The following is a 24,922-nucleotide window of genomic DNA, read 5'->3' as shown; positions in this document are numbered from 1 at the left end:
ATACAATATTTACCGTGAGAAATATTCTGCGATTAATGTGATGGTAAATGGGGAGACAAAACAAGGACAATCCCATAGAAATAAGGCATCAAGTGTTGTCATTCACTACATTTCAGGTGACACGACACAATCAATTTTCTCACTAACTGAGGATGGGACTTGAAATTTGTGCATGAAAAGCTTTGATTTGCAAGTTGGAATGGAGGAATTAGCTGGAGGCTATGTAATAACACTGAGCACTGATCAATAGGTGTAATTTGCTGCCACCTTATATACTGTAGTTACTCTCCAGGGACTGGCGCTCTTATGATCATACCCAGTGATTCACACACTCATTACAACAAATGGATGACAATGACCATGTTGAGTAATTTTGAAAAATATCGAAATATACCAATCTATTGAGAAAGTTCTAAATAACGATTCTCACTGGTTCAACTTGGTTCTCTCATTCAGCTGCCAATCTCAATCAAATGTGATGAGAATTTAATAGTAAAACTGAAACATTCGTGGAATACTGGTTTTACAGCTGAAAGGTTAGTTTGATACGTATGTAAGAAATTATACATTAGCAACTGAGTGAGTGAGTGAGTGAGTGAGTTAAGATTTAATGTCACACTGGCAATATTTCAGCCATCCTGTGACAAGAACATTTAACTGAGTTACATAGTAATTTTTTGTAAATTATAAAAACCTGTCACTGACATGCAGTAAAATTGACATTTAATTGTGTTATATAGTAATATATTGTAAAATATAAAACCTGTCATCGGCAGACAGTAAACCAACTAAAATATCACAATATTAGCATGCAGTATATGTGTTCAGGGTGTACTAACAGTTATGCATATTAGTGGTGTTCCGATTAATTGAAATAATTAAAGATTGGTCACAGTGACCAAATGACCAAGCAATCAAACACAAATGATTTTGGAACTTCTGTCTTAGTGTTTGAAACACTTCATTATGGAACATATCTTCGAAGTTGTCAGGGCCTGAAAATGTGTTTATTTCTCAGAAAACTCACATTCACTAACTGAAAAGTCATAACTTATTGTTTCTTGAAGAATCCATGATGTTAACGCTCATGATATATCAGTCACCACCTTAGAGCAGGTTGCATCATGTTACACATATCTGCAATAACAACCTGGATAGGGAAATCTGAAAAAAATGACGCCTTTTTCAATGATTGTTCGTTGGTAATGAAGCAATCATCAATTGTGAGATTTCAACCAATTCCCAACTACAACTGCACATACCACCCATGTGTTTGGTTCCAAATGAAATTTAGAGATTGTCAATTCTGCCTTACATTTATTTCCCAGCACTATTCATTTGGATGGCTCAGGATCAATCAAGATAAGAAATATCTGGACAATTCAGTCAAATGTCCAGGACTGACTTCCCACATGGGTGCAATGTGTGCTGGAATATTATGCTAAAAGCAACATAAAAAAACACTCACTCACTTACTCAAATGTTCCCTTTAACCTCTAAATATGTCCTCACCAAAAACTCTGGGAGGTGGATGTTCTGGATTAATTGGGAACAGACCAACAAAGGTTCAATTATATTTCAAACAATATATTTAATGTAAACATATTTATTTGCTGTGAATACCAAAGTAAGACAAGAAGTAAAAAAAATATTTTAGAATCCATTAAATACAGTGCTATTTTACATGATAAAGTGTACCAAAGAAACTGATGCGTGTAGACTTCTGTGTCATACCCTTATCATGTACATATCAACAAGAACACAGTTCTGCAGAAAATGTAGATAAATATTAAGAAGCATAAAAAATTAATATTAAATGCAGCCTTGCCATTTAAAAAATGATAGGATCAGGGTTTTTTGTAAAGAAAGGTCAAATGTTACAGAAAACATTTGAAAATTTGTTACTAAGTCAGTTAAACACTTTAAAATGTCTACCAAACACTTATTTTATTTTTCTTTGTATGCTTTGAATTGTAATTTTTCTTTGTAGAATTTTTGGCATGATCATGTATGAAAGTATAGTAAAATGAGATAATAACACTATTCTGTAAATTTAACAGACAGATCAACCAGGAGCAAAAACACTTATGTCTTTATTATTTGATGTAGAAAATAATTCAATGCTTATCATCACGCCTGCATCATAAAAAGCCATGGAACCCCCAAAAGTGTAAATTGTTCCAGTTCCAGTAAGTTCCAGGTAATTATCAGTATCGGAATCAGAAAGAATGTAATCACCAATTTTAAGGGTTTTCACTTGTTTTTTTCTCTAACTTAGGTTAATGTAATCTTTCTGTTTATTTATACAACAAATATTTTTGAGTGTAACGCATTATGTTCACCACAGATGAACATGTATTCATAAACAGGTTACAATAATATTTACCGCAATGATAAAAACAAAGCTATGAATACAACCCACATAGCTTTAAACTGTTGTATGCATGTTTGTTCATGTATATTCATCAAATTTAATGGTTAGTTCACTCCATTCAAGTGCGATATACTAAAACAAAAAATTTCTGATTAATTGTAGATATGTTTTATAGAATCGATACTTATTTCTAACCCTTCTTTGGATCGATTCTTGATCATCGTACCTTCACTATATATTAGAAATGTTTCTGAACACTGAAGAGACCTATGGTAGCGATGGTCTAACCAAAGATGCAAGATTATGAAGTAATCAGTCAATATCAAGTGGAAGACAGGACTTAAAGACCATCATTACAAACATGCTTAGCTGACTGTCCTCCCAAGCATTGTTTCAAACAAATGTGCCCTGACTCAACTCATTAATTAGTCTTCACAGATCATTGTCTTACAACTGATTCAATTTTGCAGGTGAATAGCACTGCATGTGTTTACAGTATCATAGTCGCTAATCACCAATTAATACTGACATGGTTCCATTCAGGTAGAGACTGCACGACAAGTCATCTGGATGAGATCCTAACATAGGGATTGATCAGGCAGACAGACCAATCTAGGCAAGACCCTTTCATGTCGACTGTCGCCTTTCACCAGACCCCATGAAGTGTGAAAACAAGACAATATCGTGACAATTATCAGCAGACAACACTCCGAAATCTCGGCACGAGAATCAGCCTGTGTAGGACAAAGAAAGCAAAGCCAACACAAAGCTGCAACATCGGCATCATGCAGCAGGACGTCATGGTCACCTGGGCAAGATCGGAGAGGATTGCAAACAGGTGACAGGTCCAAACTAAACATTGCAGACCAGGATAGGAAATTGGGAAAAGAGATAGCCAACCAGCAGATAAAATCTCCCTGGACTGATTATATTCCAAATATTTAACTTCAGCCTTTGTGCTCTAGCCACTAAAACATAGCATATGATTTCACGTTGTCAAACATCACCTATATTGATTGGCAATCAATCCACAAGAATACCTGGCAAATTTACTGACAGTCCTATTGGTAAATAAATCAATGTGCAACTGACAAGGGCCAAATTAACAATGGCCAGCATAATGGAGAACAGCTCCCTTAGGAGTTTATCACAAAAGCATGGTTCTTTTCTATCATGTCATCTTATCGTCAGTGCCACATAAAAACATACTTTGATCGATTTATCCCTAAAAGTAATCTGAGCATGTAGGCCTGGCAAGCTGGAGTGACAAGATGTCAATGGGCTAAGCTGTCACATGTCACTGCAGCTAGGACAACTTGACACACAACCAGTTACAATATCTTTCTGCATGTCTTCAATTCTATCAAAACTAAGAGATGACAAGTTGAAGATTAACTTCAGACTCTCTGAAGATCTATCTGGAGAATGTCACACAAAATATCTTGGTGATTTCTGATCCCGCAGAGATTTCATTGCAGCAGTAAAGTCAGTGATCTTTTCAACAAAAATTAATTTCTAAGAAAACAAATACGAAAGAAGTGTATTGGATGCCTTGCATAAAAAGAAACATGTTAATTATAAGATGACCAAATAGCAAACCAAAAATGGAACCTGTGATAGAATTCATTCAAGTAACCAGAATAAATCCCTTTTTAACACCTGATTGTAATAGTTCAAGAACTATACTCATCAAGGTAATGAAGTGTGCCTTTTCTGGCTTAAGTGTTTTTTTGTTGAATGTGACTTAACTTATTGATCCGACAATTACCTTAAATAGAGACACATGATAATGTTGAAATCAGTTAAGTCAATCGTCTGGCAATGATACCTTTAATAACACTGACAAAGGATGTCTAAATGGCATTGTGAGCGAACAAGTGTCAAAGAAATGAAATATATCAACAATTTCCCAAACTATTTTCACAGCTGATCAGAAATTCTCATCAACCAATCAGAAAGCATTTAGCAATAATTCTATATGGTTTCCTCAACGATGGCAGATATTGTTCACTTTGAACAGGCATGTTACTAAAGCCACTTAACCCATTAGTATTGTATCTCCGCCATTACTACTTTACACCCTATTCAAACCTCATTCCTAGTCCTTCTATCGGGTCATACTCATATCACAGAGGAAATGCTTTCAACAACTTCTCACTGCCATGGAAAACTTGAAAACAATTTGATTTTTCATGGTGCTCCAACAGCCGAGGTCTGTTTTGATGAATACACAATTGCCATACTTTTCAGACCATTTCCAAGCCATTTTGTCACTATGTCTTCTCATAAAACTCAAATCAGAAACAATTTGCATAATCACTTCGTTGAAAACAAAGCATGTAACACCATTTAGAACGCTGCACAAGAAACCCGCCACTCTCGTGGAGGGAGGTTGTAATGGTCCAATCAATTACGTTCTCCCGTTTGACGGATATTGCCAATATTTTTAGACTTCGCTACAAGAGTGTAATGTTCGCTGACCCGCAGAGGCAGATCACAAAAATAGTAAACACATCTCAATGGTCCAAAATGAAAAATCTATGCCTTAATTGTGTAAAAGTTCCTGGCCTTTTTGCTGATGTGCACTGAAGGCATGACAAGCTAAAAGGAGATTTTCAACTCACGAATCATCATTGTACATAAATCGATATAGCTTTGGATAATCTGTGTTCTGTTGATTCTCAAATTAACAATCAAAACATCAAACAGTAAGTACAACACTTCAGTAACACTGATAAAAATTTGAAAACATCTGCCAAAAAAATGGAATTGAATTCCCAGATAATTTAGACAAGAGGACAAAGTCATCAATATCCCCTGTAATGGCAAAGTATTTTTCATGAATATGTCTACAAGTTATGATTATGCCAAATGTTTTGGTGCATATATAGAAAAGTGGAAGGAGAATAATGAAAGGTTTTGAAATTCTGCTCCTGAAAGAAGCACAGCAGCCAATTCAGTGTGTCAAACTAGTTGCCATTGAAACGCACAAAATATTTAAGTCAGAAAACCAAAACTACCAAAAGGCACCAGTACACCACTAGAAAGATCTATGTGTCAAGTTTAGAGAAGAAATAATGAGTTCTGCTCCAGTATAAAGCACTACCAACAATTTCAGTTGAACTCAAACTTGTTGCCATGGAAATGCCAAAAATATTTCATTCAGAATACCCAAACTACCAAAAGGAACCAGAACACCACCAGATCTATCTATGGGCTAAGTTTGGTGAAGACATATTGAACGGTTCTTTTAAAGTTTAAAGTTCTGCTCCGGAAAAGGTAAATGTGCATGTACGCCTGGATGGATGGTGTATATTTTAATACTGACTCAAAAATCATTGCAGGGGATAAAAAAATCCAATATCTTATATACACTCCTACAGATGAACTGAAGCCACCATTTTTCAGCTGTATGCTGTTAAACAAATACATATTTATGTTTGGATCAAAAGACATTTAACCCTTCATACAATGACTACATTTTCAATTTCAAATAAGTCTAACAAATTCAAATCAAATTTGAAATGAACATTTCCTTTCACCTTTACATAAGATGAAGAACTGTAAAAAGAAAACAGAAATTGAAATTTGCATAAACTGTATCTACCATATGTTCCCATCAACACCTCTGTAGTACAAATGATGAAAGAAATTAATCATTCATTTCCTCTCAAGCTTTCCATTATACCCCATCACACTCAAAGCAGACATGGACAAAAGAACTCTCTCCAAGTTCAGAGCATAAACGTAAACAAAAGTAAACTATAAAAGTTTGAAGGGTTCACAGTGAAAGTTTTGATGTTTTCCAAGAGGAAGATAACAGTACAATTCTTTGATGTTTTGTCTGAACTGAGAACCATAACCATGGGCAGCAGAGCATGAATTTGCCTCACTTTGATTCATAATTCAGTAACAAGATGAGCAGAAAGTGCTCATCAATAAAAACAAACTTCATAACCAGAAATCTTCATCACTTTTTAAAACTTTGAAACAAAAGATATGGGCAGAGCCAAAGGTCGTCCTGTGCTGTAAGTGCTCTCTAACAGAAGTTGATCACATCCACTTTATCACTTTACTGTTAACCATGGGGTATGTTGTTTAATATTTCATCAAGTTTGAGCTAAACCTCTTTTGATGATGAGGCAGCAGGCTGGTGATTGGAGCGTGACTAACTTAATACCTGCAAATCTATTGTGAGCCCTGTCGCAGCTTTGTTGGGAAGGATAGGGTGTTTGATCGTGAATCAATACCCATGCTTATCATCATGACTTATTCATGTTAGTGATGTGCCCGGTGTGTCCCAGTGATCAGCTCACAGCTAATCCTCTTGATGGTGGAGCGACGCGAGCAGACGGTTACAAATGTGGAGAGGAACTGGATGCTTTGGACGTCCTTGTGGGCTGTGGCTGCTTCTCCTATGACATCTCATGTAGCAAGGTGCCTTCAACCACCAAGCAGACCTTGTGAATAATTGACTAAAATGCCTGTGAGCCACTGCCTACCACACACGATATGGTCTCTTGAGAATCAGAAAGAAGTTTGATGCAATCTTGCTGAAGTACGAAGCTGAACAATCTGCTAAAATTGACGGCACCAATCAGCATGATCGCTGGAGTCCATTTTGTCCTCATACCAGTCTATGATTGTTCCAGCAGACTGCCAAGCTTTTAGTGGCGCATCCCACGGGACAGCTCTAGCTTTGAGTCCTCTCATTACAGGTGTGACAAAACTCTCTGGTCGCACCCCTGGGAACCAAGGTGCGAAATAAACTGTCCCCGTTGGCCTGACAAACATCAAATAATCAGTGATCAGGCAATCACCATCTGGAAAATAGCCCAGCATGATATAATTATACTGGGTGGCAAATGATCACAAGTGCCAATTTGATGATGTACAAATTTCAAGGTGTGAACATTTCATCAGCCGGTCAGAAGGAAAGCGGAAAATGTTTGTATGGATGAATCATACAAAACTAATAGAATTTCGACTGTCATAATTCACATTTAAAACAGGAACCAAAAACAAATGCAGACAATCAGTCAGTCGACAGCATCAGCCGCCTTGACAATAAATAATTGAAAGAAGAGATGCAAAACGGTGGAGTGGAACCAATGCCTTTGTGGCCACGAATAGCCAGTGAGGTAACGCGAGACTAGGCAGCTCTTCGGAAGACCTGATAGTTTTCAATTATCTTGTCAACATACACTGATTCCAGTCAAACAATCCCTGCAAGGACAGGCAGCCAACAATGACACAGCAATTACTGTTATCAAGCAGTTCAAACATAAATCAGCCCCTAGAATTGAAGCTCAGTGGTAATCACTGCCCAATTCATACAACAATGAGTTCACAGCCAAGCAGATTGCTTCACTTTCTTTGAAACCACAACCCATGAAATTGCTGTTTCATATGACGTACTGAGAAAATAACATATCATAATTGATAATTCCTCACTTGGGTTAAATGTGATGCTGGCCCATCTTGATTATTATATGACTCTATTGTCCAAGCACTTACAGATGTGGTTATTTCATACTTGATAAGATACATTGGTGGCAGTAGTGCCAGCAGTCTCTGAAGCCAATAGATCACTATGATCACAGATGATTAATTTGGTCACCACGATGCACATGTTGAAGTGCCTTTCATTCTCTTTATCGGTAATTTTTCATAACAGTGACACACGAGGAAGCAACATGGGCACTGAAAATTAATTATTGGGAGAGGTTCTTCTGCACCTGAGCAACCCATATATTATTGATATTACCCAGTTATGTTATATTCATCAAGAAACAGCAGGTTTAAAGCCTTACCGCATTTAAAATAACATCTAAATTTAAAACACGTCACAAATACAGTGTGTCACTTCAGCCAACAGTCTACAAAGATTCCTATGAAGAGTATATACAGGCCAGTAAGATTTGCTTATAAAATTTCATTCACACTGATCCACTGCAAATGACATCAAGAGACAAGCTAGGGGAGAAGACTTCTGACCCGGTTTGCAGACATTATGCGTAAATGATGGGGTGCATACTTCATTATGATGTCATAAGCAGGAAACACCTGCCTGTCAAATGAGGAACACTGATGTTGTCTTATAAATGGCAGACAAATATGTTCAGATTAAAAGCAGTTTCACCAAGCTGGACACCAAATACCCCTTGACATGAAACGGATGGGTTATGAAAACTGGACAAAGGGAAGCAACTCTTGTATGACAAACAATGTGATCATTTCATAGTGGTACTGCAATGAACGGAAATGGAGGAAATCTAAATTCATTATCAACAAAGAAAAGCTTGGCAAATTAATTGTCAGTACCAGGCAGAAACTACAAACTACAAAATAACATTCACTCTAGACCTCAATATCAGCAAGTAATAAATGGTATAGTTAACCTCGGGTCTGTATGGAACTGTCATTATTACACCAAGGTCTGATCACTATACGCATGTAGTTTCAAATAAAATTCAATAAAGAGTATGTGTCAGGGTAGAGACTGTGATCTGGTAGAATCTCCGATTCTACCATTAGAGATTGCGATTAAGTTGTGATTATTATAAAATAGCGTATACAATCACAATCCCTACCAGTAGAAACTCAAATCTGTCAGGGTAGAGATGGCAATTCTACCCTTATGCAAGCCAGTGAATATTTAGAAAAAACAAAATTTATTTTCATATATTGTAAAATGTAAACATAAAACAATATGTCACACCTTCTTTATGTGTTGATGTTGGTTGTAGGAAAAAATCCAGTTTTTAGGATGTTGTTTGATCTTTTAGTTGTCAGGAAAAACTTAGTGATTTACTATCTTAATATTGTTTACAGTGAGATGTTAAATGCTGTCTTTAATCCCCCCAACTCCTACATCTCAGTTTAAAGTGGAAAGTTCGCATTCATTCAGATGTAATTCAACTAATGATCAGTGATCATTATAAGGACACTGCTTTCCAATGAGGTGGGAAATGACCAGGCAATAATCTTCTTAGGTGGGTAATATCCAGTTGGGCAACTGTCCTACACCTGTCCTCCCAGAATGGATAACTGTCAAATGGGTCAAATGTATGTGCTTGTAACAGTAAGGGTAGCTGCATAGCTAACAGATGTCATAAAAATCAAGGAGTAAATGTTCTACAAAGTGTCACACAACCAAAACTAACATATGTCAAAATAAAGTTTAGTACCATTGCTATGTTTATTGTTACCTGTGTAAAAAGATATGTGAATATTGTAATAAATGTATCTGTAACTGGAAACAGTCTATACCTGAGTAAAATGCATATTATTATTCCCACAGAGAAATCAACATTTCGACAGATCGAAGATTCTACCAGTAGAGACTCCGATTTCAGTCTCTACTAGTAGGATCAGATAAGTTGTTTCAAAGGCATTTAGAGGTTGGTGGAATCAAACTAAAAATGCTTTATGGTTCAACTTCTTTATTACACAAGGTCACAATGTTTCGAGACAGTTCCTTGTCTCTTCTATACCTGTGACCTTGTATAATAAAGAAGTTGAACCATAAAGCATTTTTAGTAAGTAGGATCAGAGACTCAACCAACAGAGACCCTAATCGCAATCTCTACTGGTAGAGATTCCGATTCTACCAAATTGCAGTCTCTACCTTGACATATATAAAGAAAATGCCCCGAAATGTCAAAATTTAATGCTATTTACATAACAATGCTACTAACTAAAAATTGTCAAATCCAATAAAAGGTTAAATAAACTTTGTCATCTGATAGCATAATTAACCTTCAGCAACTTGAAAAAATCAATTCAAGATTAAGGAAGTTATTTAGGTTCTGGAAACGCAGAAACAAAGAATTTAGTTACTTACTTCAGTTTCTACTGATTTCAAGTCCTTGAAAAATTGAAGTAGAGATTTTAAGAGAAACCTTAAATTGATTGTCCCATTTCTCCATGTTGTGGTGGCCTCCCCACCCAACATGTGGTTGTACTAAGAACAGAAGAGCCTGCTGTTGTCACAGGGGCTGGAGCTCACTGCGCAAATGCCAGTGGGTGATAAAACCAAAGGATGGAGTCACCCAGTCAGCTGATATTTAGAAATCAGCAAGACAAGCGTAGTGTTATCACCTGGAGGTGTTACTGCATGGTTTCAGCACATATATACCTCATATACCACCTCTGTCCAGATGTACACTAGGTGGATACAGAAGCACTACCAGACCCATGAAGATCTGAGTATTTATCACAATCATCCCATGGTTATCATAACAGGTGAAGGAAGATGCAGGTTAGAATTCATCATAAGCATCCCATGGTTATCATAACAGGTGAAGGAAGGTGCAGGTTAGAATTCATCATAAGCATCCCACAGTAATATAAGTGATCAGGTGGTGGGGCCCTTTCATATGGCCTTGCATGTTATTACAAAACATCTGCAATGATCAATGCTCATGATTTCAATCACTGGACTATTTACAGACTGCCAACACATAGTAGCTATACTGCTGACAATGGTGTTAAATAACAAACAAATAAATAAGAATATTTACAAGGACAACAACACAGACGAAAAATTAATAAGCCTAAAAATGTATAACAACTACAAATAAGGAGCTATCAAAAAGGGCTTGTTGTTTCCCTGGCAATTCCTTAATTTGTGACAAATTGATATGGGCTAGGAAACTGAAACTTGTGCCAAGTTGCAATGCTGAAAAATACTTTGTAACAGTAGTAGCAATCAAAACTCCCAGTAAAGCAGTCTGGGCCTTCTGAAAAGGCCTTCTACTAAGTGAATCCTCGTCAATAGATGGCCCAAGCATTAAATGTGTTCATTTTATAAACATTATTAGAAGAACCACAATATCGAAGTTAAAAACTTAACTACCATGACATTACTACTATTGCACTATTAACCATTGTGTGTGTGTGTGTGTGTGTGTGTGTGTGAGTGTGTGTGAGAGAGAGAGAGAGAGAGAGAGAGAGCGAGATAAGAACTGCCTTTGGCAACCATACATTTTGCGATATTGCATCTGCAGGGATGGAGTATGTATGTAAAATCCTGCATGTGTCATTAAAACAGGTTTCTTGTGATACTGCAGGACCAGTAAAAATCTGTCGAAGTGTGTGGTGCCTTTGACAACAAAACAGTTTGTAATACTGTATGCACAGAGCTGGAGTAAATGCGAGAGGGAGTGTACTTCCTGGGATCCATCAACCAAAGGTAGAATCACCGCAAATATCTGCAGGTGACAGACCAGATAGCCAGGCTGATGCACTGTGTCTCTCACTACCAGACACTCTGCTGTCAGACACACACCAGCCCAGCACACTACCAGTGGTGGTCAACACATTCACCAGCCAATCAAAATCATGTTAGGCGGCATACTGCAGTTGCTGTTTGTACATATGTATCAAGCATACATAGCGCTACAAGGAAAAATATGGCTGCTTGGGAGATCCAACAGGGATCTAGTGTACTTCTGAACACCATAATGACAACATGTTTATCTGGTTGAAGTGAGAGAGAGAGTTTGGTTTTATGTCAATTTTCCATCAATATCACTACAGGGATACCTGAAATCATCCTTGATATCTCCATGGTATAAGCACCGATAAGTCTCCACTATGATCTATGGCTCGGCTCACTGAATTTATTACCTCCTTCTGCAGACTTTTGATCCAATCAGGTGGGCTGAGGTGGGTGTGTTTACGATCCCCTGAACCCCCACCCTCTGGATCCACCAATGCCCTGATCCTTCATATTTAAAGGAAATGTACAATAACTCCTATTCTCATGACATTGAATAGTATAATTGCTTGACACTGAATACAGTACCAACATACCTTTTGGACATGAACTTGGTCATAGCCACAAGTAGGCCCAGACTGTGCTGTAGAAAGTCGGCAGCATTCTTGTCTCCGTCTATAGGGCCACGCACATTGCTGAAGTAGTGCTGAAGTTTGTCTATCACTCCAACACTGATGATGTAGCTGAAAAAAAAAAATTCACACTGTATCATATATCATCAAAAGGAAGATACAATGTGTCAAATTCAAATATCAAGCTTAGGACATTTCTATTCATCAACAGAAACAGATTAAGGGAACAATTCTATTCACAATCTGTCAGATATATTCCTGACATCAGATCTCATCAAATTTCAATTTCAGAAACAGGGAATTTGTATCACTTTGCAAATAAGCATTAATTGCTATCTAACTTCAAAAAGAGATGAACCATATTGATCCAGGAAGCGGAATGAAATCGCCCATATAAATATTTGGATCAACACATCATACATACTCATCAATGTTGATTTACTGTATTAAGCATTTCTATTGCTTGTCCAATCGTTGAGTAATCTGTGCACATTTACGTGATAGTCCAGCTTTTCTTGTGTATATCACAAACAGATTGTTTAATAGAAAACAGCAGATTTGACAAAAGCACATAATTTTGGATCCACTCTGCGCAGAAGGTTCAAAATAATATATCACTGTTTCTCTTTCTGGGCTATTTGTAAGAACACCATCTGCACTTGACTAATGAATATGTAAAAATATTCTTAGAATATTGATCTTGCATTAGAAACAATATATACTTAAAGAACAAGTAAACTAACTTTTTTGGTACTCTTTTCACCACTGCATATGAAAGATTTCCGGTTAGTCATAAACGGAACACCATTCTTTTTTTAAAAAAACTTGTGGTTAATTAATACCAAGAACTTAAAAGTTGCTAAAGCCGCTTCTCTCTTGCCCACAAACGAAACCACAGACAGGTTACGTAAATCTGTCCCCAGAGCCAAGCAGTGACGTCATAGAAGGAACGATTTTCAGTTAGTTGTATAGAAAATATGTAGGAAGCTCATCATTTTGCTGATTTCTTGATGTCACCAAAGACATGCCAAATTGTTGTGTTGTCGTCGATTGCTCCTTGGGGTCGGGTGATGGTGTCACTATGCACAGATTTCCACCGGACCCCGTAGTTTGTGCTTAAATTGGTTGTTTGTGTGTTCGAAGCAAGCGTTGTGGAGGCCTGTGGTATACACCAAATCGAATGGTTCGCCCCTACCATGCGCTTTCAGGATAGAAAATGGAGTTCAAGTTTCATCAAGTTTATAAAAATAAAGACAGCTTACTACACATTGCTGACCAGAAGGGTTTTGCATGAATATAATGCTTTCTTCCTCAGACGCGACACTGTGGTCGAAGTGCCAATATTATTGTAAGTAATATTATATCGACCCCCGGATCAATTCCAAGAGCAAATTTGTTATGTTACAAGCAATGTCCTGTAAAATCCTACTGTCCATCAATAAAATACATATTTTACTACTAGTAGAAAATAATTTTGAATTTGTAAGTCGGCAAGTAACTGCATAATGTGCGTCATTCTTTTAAAAAAGTAATTTAGTTAGCCAAAAATGAGCAACCAATCAATGTATTGGTGGTTAATCCTTTCAAAGAGGGGTGTTGTTTTTACATAGACACATACACGACAGAGTGTATTCAGTATAGATTAGTAAATGTACATACATAAACACTACCTTTTGACAAATCCCCATTGAAAGCCGTATAAAAGTAATTAATCAATCAGCGTGTTATCGGTTAATCCTTTGATCGATCCAGACACAAGAAATGCCAAAGGGAGACCTTTGTCGGGTAATCTAAGTGGCGATACCACTAATTATACCTGTTATAAATTCATTAACTGAGCATCAAGTGAATGATGACAAATAACCTGTAGGTTTATACCACCTAACACGAATTACAACCTAGCGGCAAAATTGTCTATGAAAACAAGCGTTATAACTCGGAAACTAGGCAAAGGAGGACACAAAACTAAATGATAGTAGATTGTGAGAACATAGAGCTTTCAGTTTCTCAACAGCTGTCGTGATTTCATGTTTGTACAAACCTGTAAACAAAATAGTTTACCTCCTGAAATGTAGATAACTTCTGCATAGACCCTCATATCTATACCTACTATTACGTCATGGAGACACGCTGCTCTGATTGGTTGAAATTTCGTTTGCGGCTGAGAATTGTGCACTGTTGTCAAAAAGATCGATTTAAGGTAATTAACGATTGAATTGAGCAGTTTTAATGACGGGGTTTCATTTATAACAATGTCAATTAGTGATTTATGCATTTGCACCCCCTGGAGTATATGTGATCTTTAAGAAAGAATAAATAAACCTTTCCATTTATTTGTATATCGTAATGATTTTATATCGTAATAAAGGGACGTAGTACTCTGAGTAGAAGACATGAGTCATGGCTTTCAAATGTGATGCTGCCTTTTTGTGTCAGCTTATGAGGATTTCAAGGCAGCAGAGAAGATTTTGGCACCCCCTGTTCAATAACAATGGTTTCACACTTCACCTTGAGCTAATTCAGTCAAGGCCTATTGAAAACGAGTGGTTTTTTTTTTAAGAGAAGGTGAAAGTGCTTTAGAGAGTTGTGAAGTGGCGTTTGAAGACCTGGAACTATTTCTAGAGCTCTCCCATGCTGACAAATAGCTCCACTTATTTTCATATGCAAGCAGATTTGGTGAAACACTAAAGACTGCCATTCATAATTTCAAAAAAAGATGTGAGGTTCAACTGTCTCGGAAACACTCAATTACATCAGAAAAAGTCAGCAGAGCTCTTTCAGGAAATTAAGTCATTCTTTTCAAATTTGTTCTTTATTTCAAAATGGAATTTGGTGATGGTTGTGAATACAAGACTAGGGAAACAAACGTGACCATGAGAGTGGAATAAGTCAAGTGTGAGCTTCTAATAATCCCATGTCACAGTGGGCCCCACAAGAACCTTGATTTCCCGTGGATTTGGAACACGACATCCTGCATGTGACAAGCTGTATAGCCACTGAGATGCGATCAATGCGATATTACGGAGGGACTTCCTCTTCCAACTGAATACTCAGATTCGGCCCACCATTACGAGACGTTGTGGGCCACAATATGTCCAAATCCCTTTCAACTCAAGACCAAAGTCTGAATAAAAGCGATGAGAATTCCCATCGACCATTTGCAAGCAAAGACAACGTTAATTCCTAAGCTATTGAAGCATGAGCAAAGTGTCGCCTCCAGCCCACCAGTGACAGGAAATTAAAGACTCTCTGGTCAACTTCTTCTATAGGAGCGCATGTGTGAATGAACAACCTCAGTAGCCACCAAGTATATAATCATTCATTAGGAATCAAACTGGCATACCCAACTTGAACGCACCTCTTAAGACACACTAACAAGTCTTTCAGTGGCTGGAGGTACAGGGAGGTCACTCCAATACTGATGAGAAAAGCATACAGGCCTTTGTGGAACTGCACAATCCCAACAAATAACCATTATTTGACTATTAATTAACTGTGTCGGACTGCACTCAACTGGAGTGTAGTGCAACAATTAGAAGATACAGGATGCTACATTCTAGCATCCTTGTCAGGATGTCTGTATCAGGCAAATGGGCATCTTTATGCCCATATGAAAGCCTTAAACATGTTCTGTCAAATTACTTTACATCTCATAATACAGTCACTATAGTTTATCACACATGCTACAATTACAGATCCTTGTGCTGATGGCTATTATCTGCAAAGAGTATGTATATGAGTCTCTATGAACAAGTTTTTATACTACAATGCAGATTCATTATCAGAGTTAAAACTTGAATCAAAATAGATATGTTAAAACATTTATTAAATATTTTATCAAGTGTACATTCAGTAATATATTATACTGTATTCAAGTTCAGTGTTCATGAAAACACAGAACCCTGTGTTTTTCACACACCACAATAATAAAAACAAGCAAAAAATATTTTGCATGTGTGTTTGGGACGCATACATTTTGATCTACTTAATTTTATAAAGTATATTAAAACAGCAATATATAGAAAAACAATAAATTTTGAAATGATTCAGGATTGTAGTATAAATTTCATACACTAAAAATCTGGACTACATATTAATGATTTTATTTCAGAATGCACTTGTACAAAACCTACCACAAACACTAAAGTTCCTCGTAGACCACTTTCTAATTAACTATCTCTCTTCTTTTTGTAAAATACTGGTATATTTCTAAATTGTGTGTGTGTACTGAGATATTTCATACTGTTTACGTTTTAACTGATCAATTCTACAATTTTTTTTCTAAGTTCTAATGAATATACAGCTGAATACACACCAGAATTTACATGCATATGTTTTTGCATTTTCAGACATGCAATTAATAAACCAAAATATAGTCACCACATATTGTATACAAAGAATAAATTTGTGAATAGCTGTGAATCACAAAATAAATTGTATTAATATTCAGTAACCTGTACTGCAATATATTGGGAGCTTAAGTGTTTGACAGTAAGTGCTACTAATTATACATGTTGAACCTTTTTTCAATATTCAAAGTCCCTGAACATATAACAGCAATCTCACATTTAGGTTGCTTCATATGGGATTCTATCTTCTTGTTTCCACAATTTATAGTATTACAGTGTCCAGTTTTGTCACTGAATAACAAACAAAGGGAAAACATCTGCTGTGAATGAAAGTATGTATAGATTTTAATTTAAACCATAAAGATAATCACAAAAACATCATATATATTGTTTAGCCAATATACCTGTTCTCAGACAAAATACTGCACTATTTATCGTTTGAAAGGCATATTGCACTACATACCGGTTATACTATGCAGTACCACTTCTGAACACTCATTGCACACACAGCATAAAACTTGCAACACATTTTGCACATTGTAATATGAACACAATATGAACATTGGATTATATGTTTAAAACCTCCACAAACCCACGAAACATGTGTCAACACCAAAGCAGCTATGATTGGATTCTCAAGACATTTGTTCTTCATGTGACTGAGGTAGTAATGGCATGCTTCCAACTGACTGTGTTTCAATGAAACCCTCTTTAAGTAGAGAAGAGCATAATTCATGCATAGCATCCACTGTCACCCCAATCCATAACTGAATCAGTTGTTATGACGAGGATGGGTACAGTGAACAAACCTGACCCAGGATACCCACAAGGTGATTGAATAAATGGAACCTGATCCCGCCACAAACACACCGATTTTATGTCCCTCCAAACCATAAAGCACTTAATGAGATTATATGTACATTTATTTCACTCTAGTCCATAAACTCCAACTGTAAAACCAAACACTTTCCCTGTTAGAACTGGAATTCCTCTCTTCCATCTCTCTCTTCCACATAACCAAACCTAAATTGAACGCAGTGATTTTGATAAATGAATTGTTTGATATTGGTCTGAGATTTTATGTCTGAGCTGCAAGGCCTCCATGCCAATACTCCTAATTTAGATGGAGTTGAGATATCCGTTTCACTGCTGCACAATGTTTTTATTGTCCAATGCGCCTGAAACTCAAGATTTTCATTGACAGAGTTAATAGATACTATATTAGCAAATTGTATTGGCGGGGCAATTTTTGCTGTCCATGCAGCATGATACTGGAAAGGAGCATATCACATTTCACAGGAGTTTATTACTGATGAACTGGAGAAGTCAGGAAGAGCTTGTCTGCATTCAGCCAGTTAATAATTCTCGAAGGCTCCGGTACGTGTGGCTCAGATGCATGGACAACTTTCAGGACTGACTTCATTTCACTGTATTGTTTTAGCCTGGATCTGTTTTGCTGCAGGCTAAACCCAATGCAGCAAAACAAAATGATTAATATCGTTCCTTGGATAATATCCTGACTGTGGGCTTATGTTCCAGCAGCGTTGTCATCAGCAAGGCAGCTTGTATTTTGCCATTTCCTGGCTCAACATAGAATTAAAAGACATGTCAAATCTGCCAGTGGTGAGAAGTTGTTTTATGGTAAAATTTTGCCCTGGAGTGTTCAGCACCGAGTGAGCATGGTCTCTCATTTCAGGTACTGCTTGGCATCACGCATCCTGTTGTCAAGGCGTAAAAGAGAGGTTCACGCTTTCTCCGCCCTAGGTTAAGGAAATCTTGCCCCTGCGATTTGACGACCTTGTAATTTCTCGCTTCACAATGAGGTTTTTTCCTTTTTGTTTTTCACGCTTAATTTCCAGCAATGTTTGCATTGTCATGCCCCTGTGGATTTTGATTGGCACCTTCGTAAACTAACCACACATTAGCAAACATTGCTCAATAGCTAACAATGAAACCTGAAAATGAGAGAAAAATTGTGAATGCACTTTGGTAATGAGTGAATTTAAAACTTGAATGATGAGAACAGGTACTTGATTCTAATACTTCAAGTTTGCATTATATGAAATTTGTTATTCAGTCTGGTCAATTAAAACACATATATAAATCAAACAGGACTATTTTCAATGAATATTACTTTTGAGTTGAGATTGATCAGGGGAAATTACTACAACTACAAGACATGTCTCATGTAAATCAGATTCTAGTTCATGCTTCTACTCAACGAAGATGTGAGTACAACAGGTCACATCAAGAATGACTTTATGACGCAGCCAATCACAATGTCACTTGGATTCAGAAAGTGGCTTTTGGAGTGTGTTGGGGTGTTTCACTGGCACAATGGCATGACAAAACAACAGTCATTGACAGTATGACTAAACAAAAGTCAAGACAGTATGATAAAATCAACAGTCATGACAGTATGACTAAACAATAGTCACGACAGTATGAAAAAAAACAACAGTCATGACAGAATGACTAAACAAAAGTCAAGACAGTATGACAAAATCAACAGTCATGACAGTATGACTAAACAATAGTCAAGACAGTATGACAAAAACAACAGTCATGACAGTAAGACTAAACAAGTCAAGACAGTATGACAAAAACAACAGTCATGACAGTATGACTAAACAATAGTCAAGACAGTATGACAAAAACAAGTCATGACAGTATGACTAAACAATAGTCATGATATTACATGTATGACTGAACAACAGTGATTGACAGTTGGCTGCATAAACCCATCATCTATCTCTCAGCTCAGTTGCATAAACATTTGAAGTAAAACCATGTTGTTATGTTATGATGACAGACAATGTTGTTCAACTTCCAAATTTCTAATTGATTACTTTGTAAATGTATTTACAAAGCAAAGTATGGTGAAGTCACTGAGTTGTTTTTTTTCTTCAACTAGTGCAAAAAGCATACAAAGTTGCTGTCTGACTAAGACCACTTCTTGTCAGTATTTACATTGATTGGTCAGCTGTCATTCCAGCATGCACTGTGCTGGTATGTCTTATAATCCTGTTTAGCAGCAGCATAGCATAAATTCTTATTCTAATGATACTGATACAAGATTTTTTTTTTTTTTTTTTTTTTTTTTGTTTAATGCCAGATAATGCAGTGATCAGCAGCATGAGCATTGGTCTAGACAAGTGGGATATGATGATGACATGTGGCAACCATGTCAGCCAGCCTGACACCCAATCTCATTCACTGCTTCTTACAGCAAGAAATGGCTGCTGAAGACTGAGTTCCAACTGGATCTTCTCTGGTAGGATTGCTATAAGACTAGATCTTAAGCTGCAATAGTGAAATGCAGAAAAAAAGAATTGAGAATAGACTTTAAACATTTATTAAGAGTTATATAAAAAAAAAACCAAGTGAGTACGGTCTTATGTCGCTTTTAGCAATATTCCAGCAATATCATAGTGGGGGCATCTCAGAAATAAAGCAGCGATTTAAAAAAAAAAAAAAAAAAGAGCCAAAGTACATAAAGTAAAAAATGTATTTCCAAATAATACAAGATTATTTCTATATAACAACACTGCCATCTGTGCATATTCAATAAGGCATTTTAGTTGCCCTACACATTTAAGTGTATCACTGCAGAAGAGCACATCTACGCTTCAACAATTCTTCCCAACACCATGAACACAAGCAAAACATTTAATGACAGTAAATGACGAAATAATCATGCTAAGCCCTGAACAGTTATCCTGTTTCCAGTGACCTTAGAAGGTGATACCAGTGGTTAGGAAAAGCCTGTTCAATGTAGAGATACTGTTTTCCCTATAGCTAACTCTATCTGACACTGGCAGGCCCAGGCGACTTTCCCTGTGTGATTCCGCAGTCTGGCTGTGATAACACTCCCCGATAAGGGCCGACAACCTGCATGCCCCACAATGAGATAACACAACAACAGATCACTGATATGTTCTACCAGGGAGGTTTGGAAAGATTTCACTTGTCATGTTACAGAACACAACCAATGTGACAAATTGGGTCATCATTTAAAATAGATGTTGTCCAGCTATGGGCTTCTTTCCCAATCTTGCCAGACCTAAAAATCACAGACAAGACCCCATTTCACTGAAAATTATTAGAAACATACTAGGTGTTTTATGAACAGAATAAGCTTCCTCATCTACAATAGAATCATTCTCTGAAAAAATATTTCATGATGACTAATGTTTCTAGTAGGTGGGGAGTGAGGGGTAGGGGAGGAAAAGAACTGTGAGTTTGGTCACACACAACACTGAACTAACTCCTAAAGATATCACTGCTGTCCACTTTATGCAAAGATTTAGATTAGAATGGTCTTCAAAAACACATGCTGCCTTAAAAGTCAAGTAACAGAATTAGGTGATTCATGCATCAAATTGCCACTGAATAGATTGATGTTCATGATGGCAATCACTGGATTTTCTGGTCTATACTTGATTATTAAAAGCCACAATAACGTATGATGTCTTTTAGCTACATTTAGTACTTGTTACAGATGACCAAGATAATTTATGAATTTAAGCTGCTTTTTTTCTTTCTCACACGTTTTGGGATCATTACCCACCCATGTACCTGGAATATTGCTGGATCTGGCGTTAAACAGGAAACAAACAAGGCTGATAACAGAAGAACAGTTCAACATGCATGCCTTATAATTGGGTTTGAAAGTTTACAAATAACTCCTGGGACATGCAACACTCAAACAACAACTGACCTGCTACTCTCACAGAAACAAAGGTTGAAAATGAAAGAAAACTGACAATAATTAGACAGGACACGCTGTGCCTATCTTGTACAAATTTACCAGTTATTTCCTGATGCCACCACACTGATGATGCTAATGAAACACCTTTTTCACTTCTGTGATGTCAAAAAAGGTTTCCAAATACACCAAAAACACAACACTGTGTCTACATAGTTACACTTGAAACAATTACTTAGTTTATCCCTGAAAGAGGAAGTATGTGGGCTGAAGATATTATCCTGAATTCCACAATGAAATGACATTCTGAAACTGTCTAAAAAGATGTAAACAACCCAACTGACGTCTGAAATAGGACCTACCATCTTTATCATGACAGCCCAGCTCCTACTGAGAAAAACTAAACAAGACAAAACGAGAAATTCAATAGTTGGAGATTTGATAATCTTGATCGTACTGCGCAACCACAAGCGTCATGTTTTACCTGATAATGTCTGTGTCAAACACTGTTTTTGGTTTCCTGGCACTTCCATCTGCCTTGAGGGAGCACAGGGTATTTGGGGACTTGCTCTTACAACTAGTATCTTGCGATAGGGGAAGTTGTGTTTATAACATGCTCTTTAAGAAGGTTCCATATAATGGTTTTCCCAAACATTCAACAAATATTAGCTTGATTTATCATCATCTAGTTGATTATTCCTATATTTCAGACGTTTTCATTATTCAAATCATTTGCTTTATTGCTGTAATTACAACAGAAAATGCTTAATGCAGACTAAATTGCCACAGCTAACCATAATTACTTTCATTGGCAGGAAAACTATGATTATGCAGAAAAACAAAGAATAGTCTTCATTAATCATGGAAACAGCAACATAGATTTAATACCTCGCCACTGAAGCAGTAAAAATGGCAACTTTAAATTGTTAAAAGTGTATGACAAAAATGAAGAACCTCCAACTTTTATTTTATGCATATGGAAGAAAAGGTCTTGACTGCATGTTGACATTTTGGACAAATGCATTCTCTTTTCATAGTGTTTCAATTTTGTTATTTTACATTGCATAGTTTATTTTCCATTCATATGCAATTATTGTGTGGACCATAAAGTGCATCCACACTAGAGGTCAAAGTTCACTGATATAAAAACTTTGTAGTTTCATAGTATTTCCTTTTCACTGTTTCAGTAGTGAGGTTATACTATTACGTTGCTATTTCCACGAATAATGTGGACTTTCCTGTGTTTTTCTGCACAGTGGGAAAGTTGTCTTTGGCATGCCCCATAAGTCTGCAACATCATCTCCCTAAAGGTAAAAGTTGCAGTCAGAAAAGTACTAGCTTTGGACAAGAGGAAACTTACTTACACTGTTGACTTTTCACAAATGACTAACTACAATAGATGTAGTCAGATATCGTTACTGTCTGAAAATAAGCCTCAATACACTGGTTAAAACGTTTTTTCATTCATATGTGTTAATCACATCTATCGTCTAATGTCCTCAGATGCCATAGGTAGTCTGTTAAACAATACACAAATCCCTTCTGACTCACTTATATTTAAAATTCCGATGAAAATCTTCTGAATAAATCAATATTGCCAAATAGGATTCTACTGTTAACAGTCAGGGAATATCTGCAAACATAGAAATAACTGTCCTTGCTATGTGAGCAAAACCTGACATGAAAGTTAGAGGTACAAATATTTCTGCACGCATTAAGCCAATATTACATGCATATTTGAAGAATTGATTTTGAATCTCTTGATCTGGCTAACAGCCTTTACAGGCCAGTGGCTGCACATTAATAAAGACGTTGACACATAACTGAACAACTACCAGACCTGATAAAACATGCTGTGTAATGTTCTAATAGTGTACAAGGGGACACAGAAAATCACTAAAACAAACCAGTGAACAGTCAGGTTAGAATTGGACATCAACAAGAGCCAACTAATGCTGACTTTGTTGACACTATATTGCAATTGTGTAGATCGATACTCATTCTGTTGATCACACGATTGCCTGGTCTTGATTATTTGCCATAAAGTACTAATATTACGGGGTGGGTCAATCAACAACAAATGCACATTAAAGCAAAGGGAAGTATGAATATATTTTGCTTGGATAAATTTCAAAGATGCATTTTTATCTCTACATATTTGAGTTTACTGTCATGTTAGGTTCACACTGCATGGGCTGAAATCATTGAAATTGAAAATATTGGTTATATTTAGGCAGTGCTTGTCACAGTTCCACATCAAGTCACTTTGTAGTACAATTTAATCAAGTAGTAATTATCACAAAATATGTGTGACGCAAATTAAAAGAATGAGAATATCTAGTCATTGTGATAAAACACACTCCTCATTTACATTCAAAGGATCTGGCTAACTCATGCTCCAACAATGTTACTCGCTGACCCAACCTATTTCATTAGAATATGCCATGTTTTAATATCTTCCTGTTTTGGATTTCATAGTCAAGCAGTTGCAGTTAAGTCTGTGATCTAATGATGATGGAAGATTACATTATCTCACCTCATACTCGATATTCTAAGACTCAGTATATTTGTCTCTTGATTAATTTTTTTTTAAGGAGCAGGACTACACTCATTCCTTTCATGACACATTTAACCTTGGATTCAGTGGACAGACAAATTATTTCAAGCTTTTCCAGTTATGTAATCGGATGTTTGGTAACACTCCAAGCACTCAAATTCAATTCAGCACAATGCTTGTACAATGATGAAACCCACTTCTTGTGTTCTCTGCAGAGATAGAGCTGGAATATATAAAGCAGCATAAATCCATACTCACTCACTCATCTACTCACTCACTCACCCTTTCATATATGCTAAATTTTCTATTATTTCTATCATTTTCATCATTAATTGATTAAATCTATCTGTGACACAAATTGCAGTGTAGATACTTTTGATAGCATGCAATGATGTGCAGGATCCAAACCTACCCATATTTTTTGCTTTAACACAAAACACTAGCTTCCAATGCAGCTCAAGTATTCAGATTAAGGTTGACAGCAGTTGTAACATACCTGCTCGCTACAACACAACGCTGACCACTTGAACATATAGTGTTGTCATTATGACTGTTATCACCCCAGCTCAACAGGCTGATATGAAGTCTACTGGCTTTTGTCACAATTTGTATTAACTAAACACGTAAACATAGTGACTGCAGATTATTACATGCTGAGCACTCCATCCTATTCTGAACACACTCCCATGATCTCTCCAAACATCTTGTGTATTTTGATATGGACAATGAACTTCCTTATTTCTATTGCAGCTCAAACACACATCCTCTTATTTTCAAGTAAAGTCAAGTTAGCATCCTCAGATGAGTCAGCCACATCTCATTTACATCACTAACAACCATGGGTGACAGCCTTCCAACAGACTAGTCAAAGATAAGTGATGTGAGAAACTACCAGTGGTCAGTGATACATCCACTGAAAAAAAACATCTCTTCAGATATCCCTTCTGCCAGCTAAGGTTTCATGCTTTATGCAGCACTGTATCAGATATAGCACTGTATCAAAGTTCATTTACCATATCATTTGTTGGTAGCATCAAGCACTACGTAAGACTGTCCTCCTAAGAGGGTTGTGAGGGTGA

The 24,922-nt window shown here is 36.7% G+C and overlaps 1 protein-coding gene across 1 annotated transcript in view; it reads right to left on the bottom strand.

The window, feature by feature from the left end:
- LOC137278282 (S phase cyclin A-associated protein in the endoplasmic reticulum-like) overlaps positions 1-24,922 on the bottom strand; it is a 97,750-nt gene that overhangs the window by 50,914 nt on the left and 21,914 nt on the right. Inside the window, exon 24 of the mRNA XM_067810522.1 lies at positions 12,194-12,340. Within this exon, the coding sequence (XP_067666623.1) occupies positions 12,194-12,340 (147 nt within the window). The remainder of the gene's footprint in view (positions 1-12,193; positions 12,341-24,922) is intronic.

This window comes from Haliotis asinina, chromosome 3 (genome assembly GCF_037392515.1).
Source record: "Haliotis asinina isolate JCU_RB_2024 chromosome 3, JCU_Hal_asi_v2, whole genome shotgun sequence".
Taxonomy (NCBI): Eukaryota; Metazoa; Mollusca; class Gastropoda; order Lepetellida; family Haliotidae; genus Haliotis; species Haliotis asinina.
Note: the sequence above shows the minus strand (reverse complement) of the source record. Positions and strands in the feature narration are given on the sequence as shown.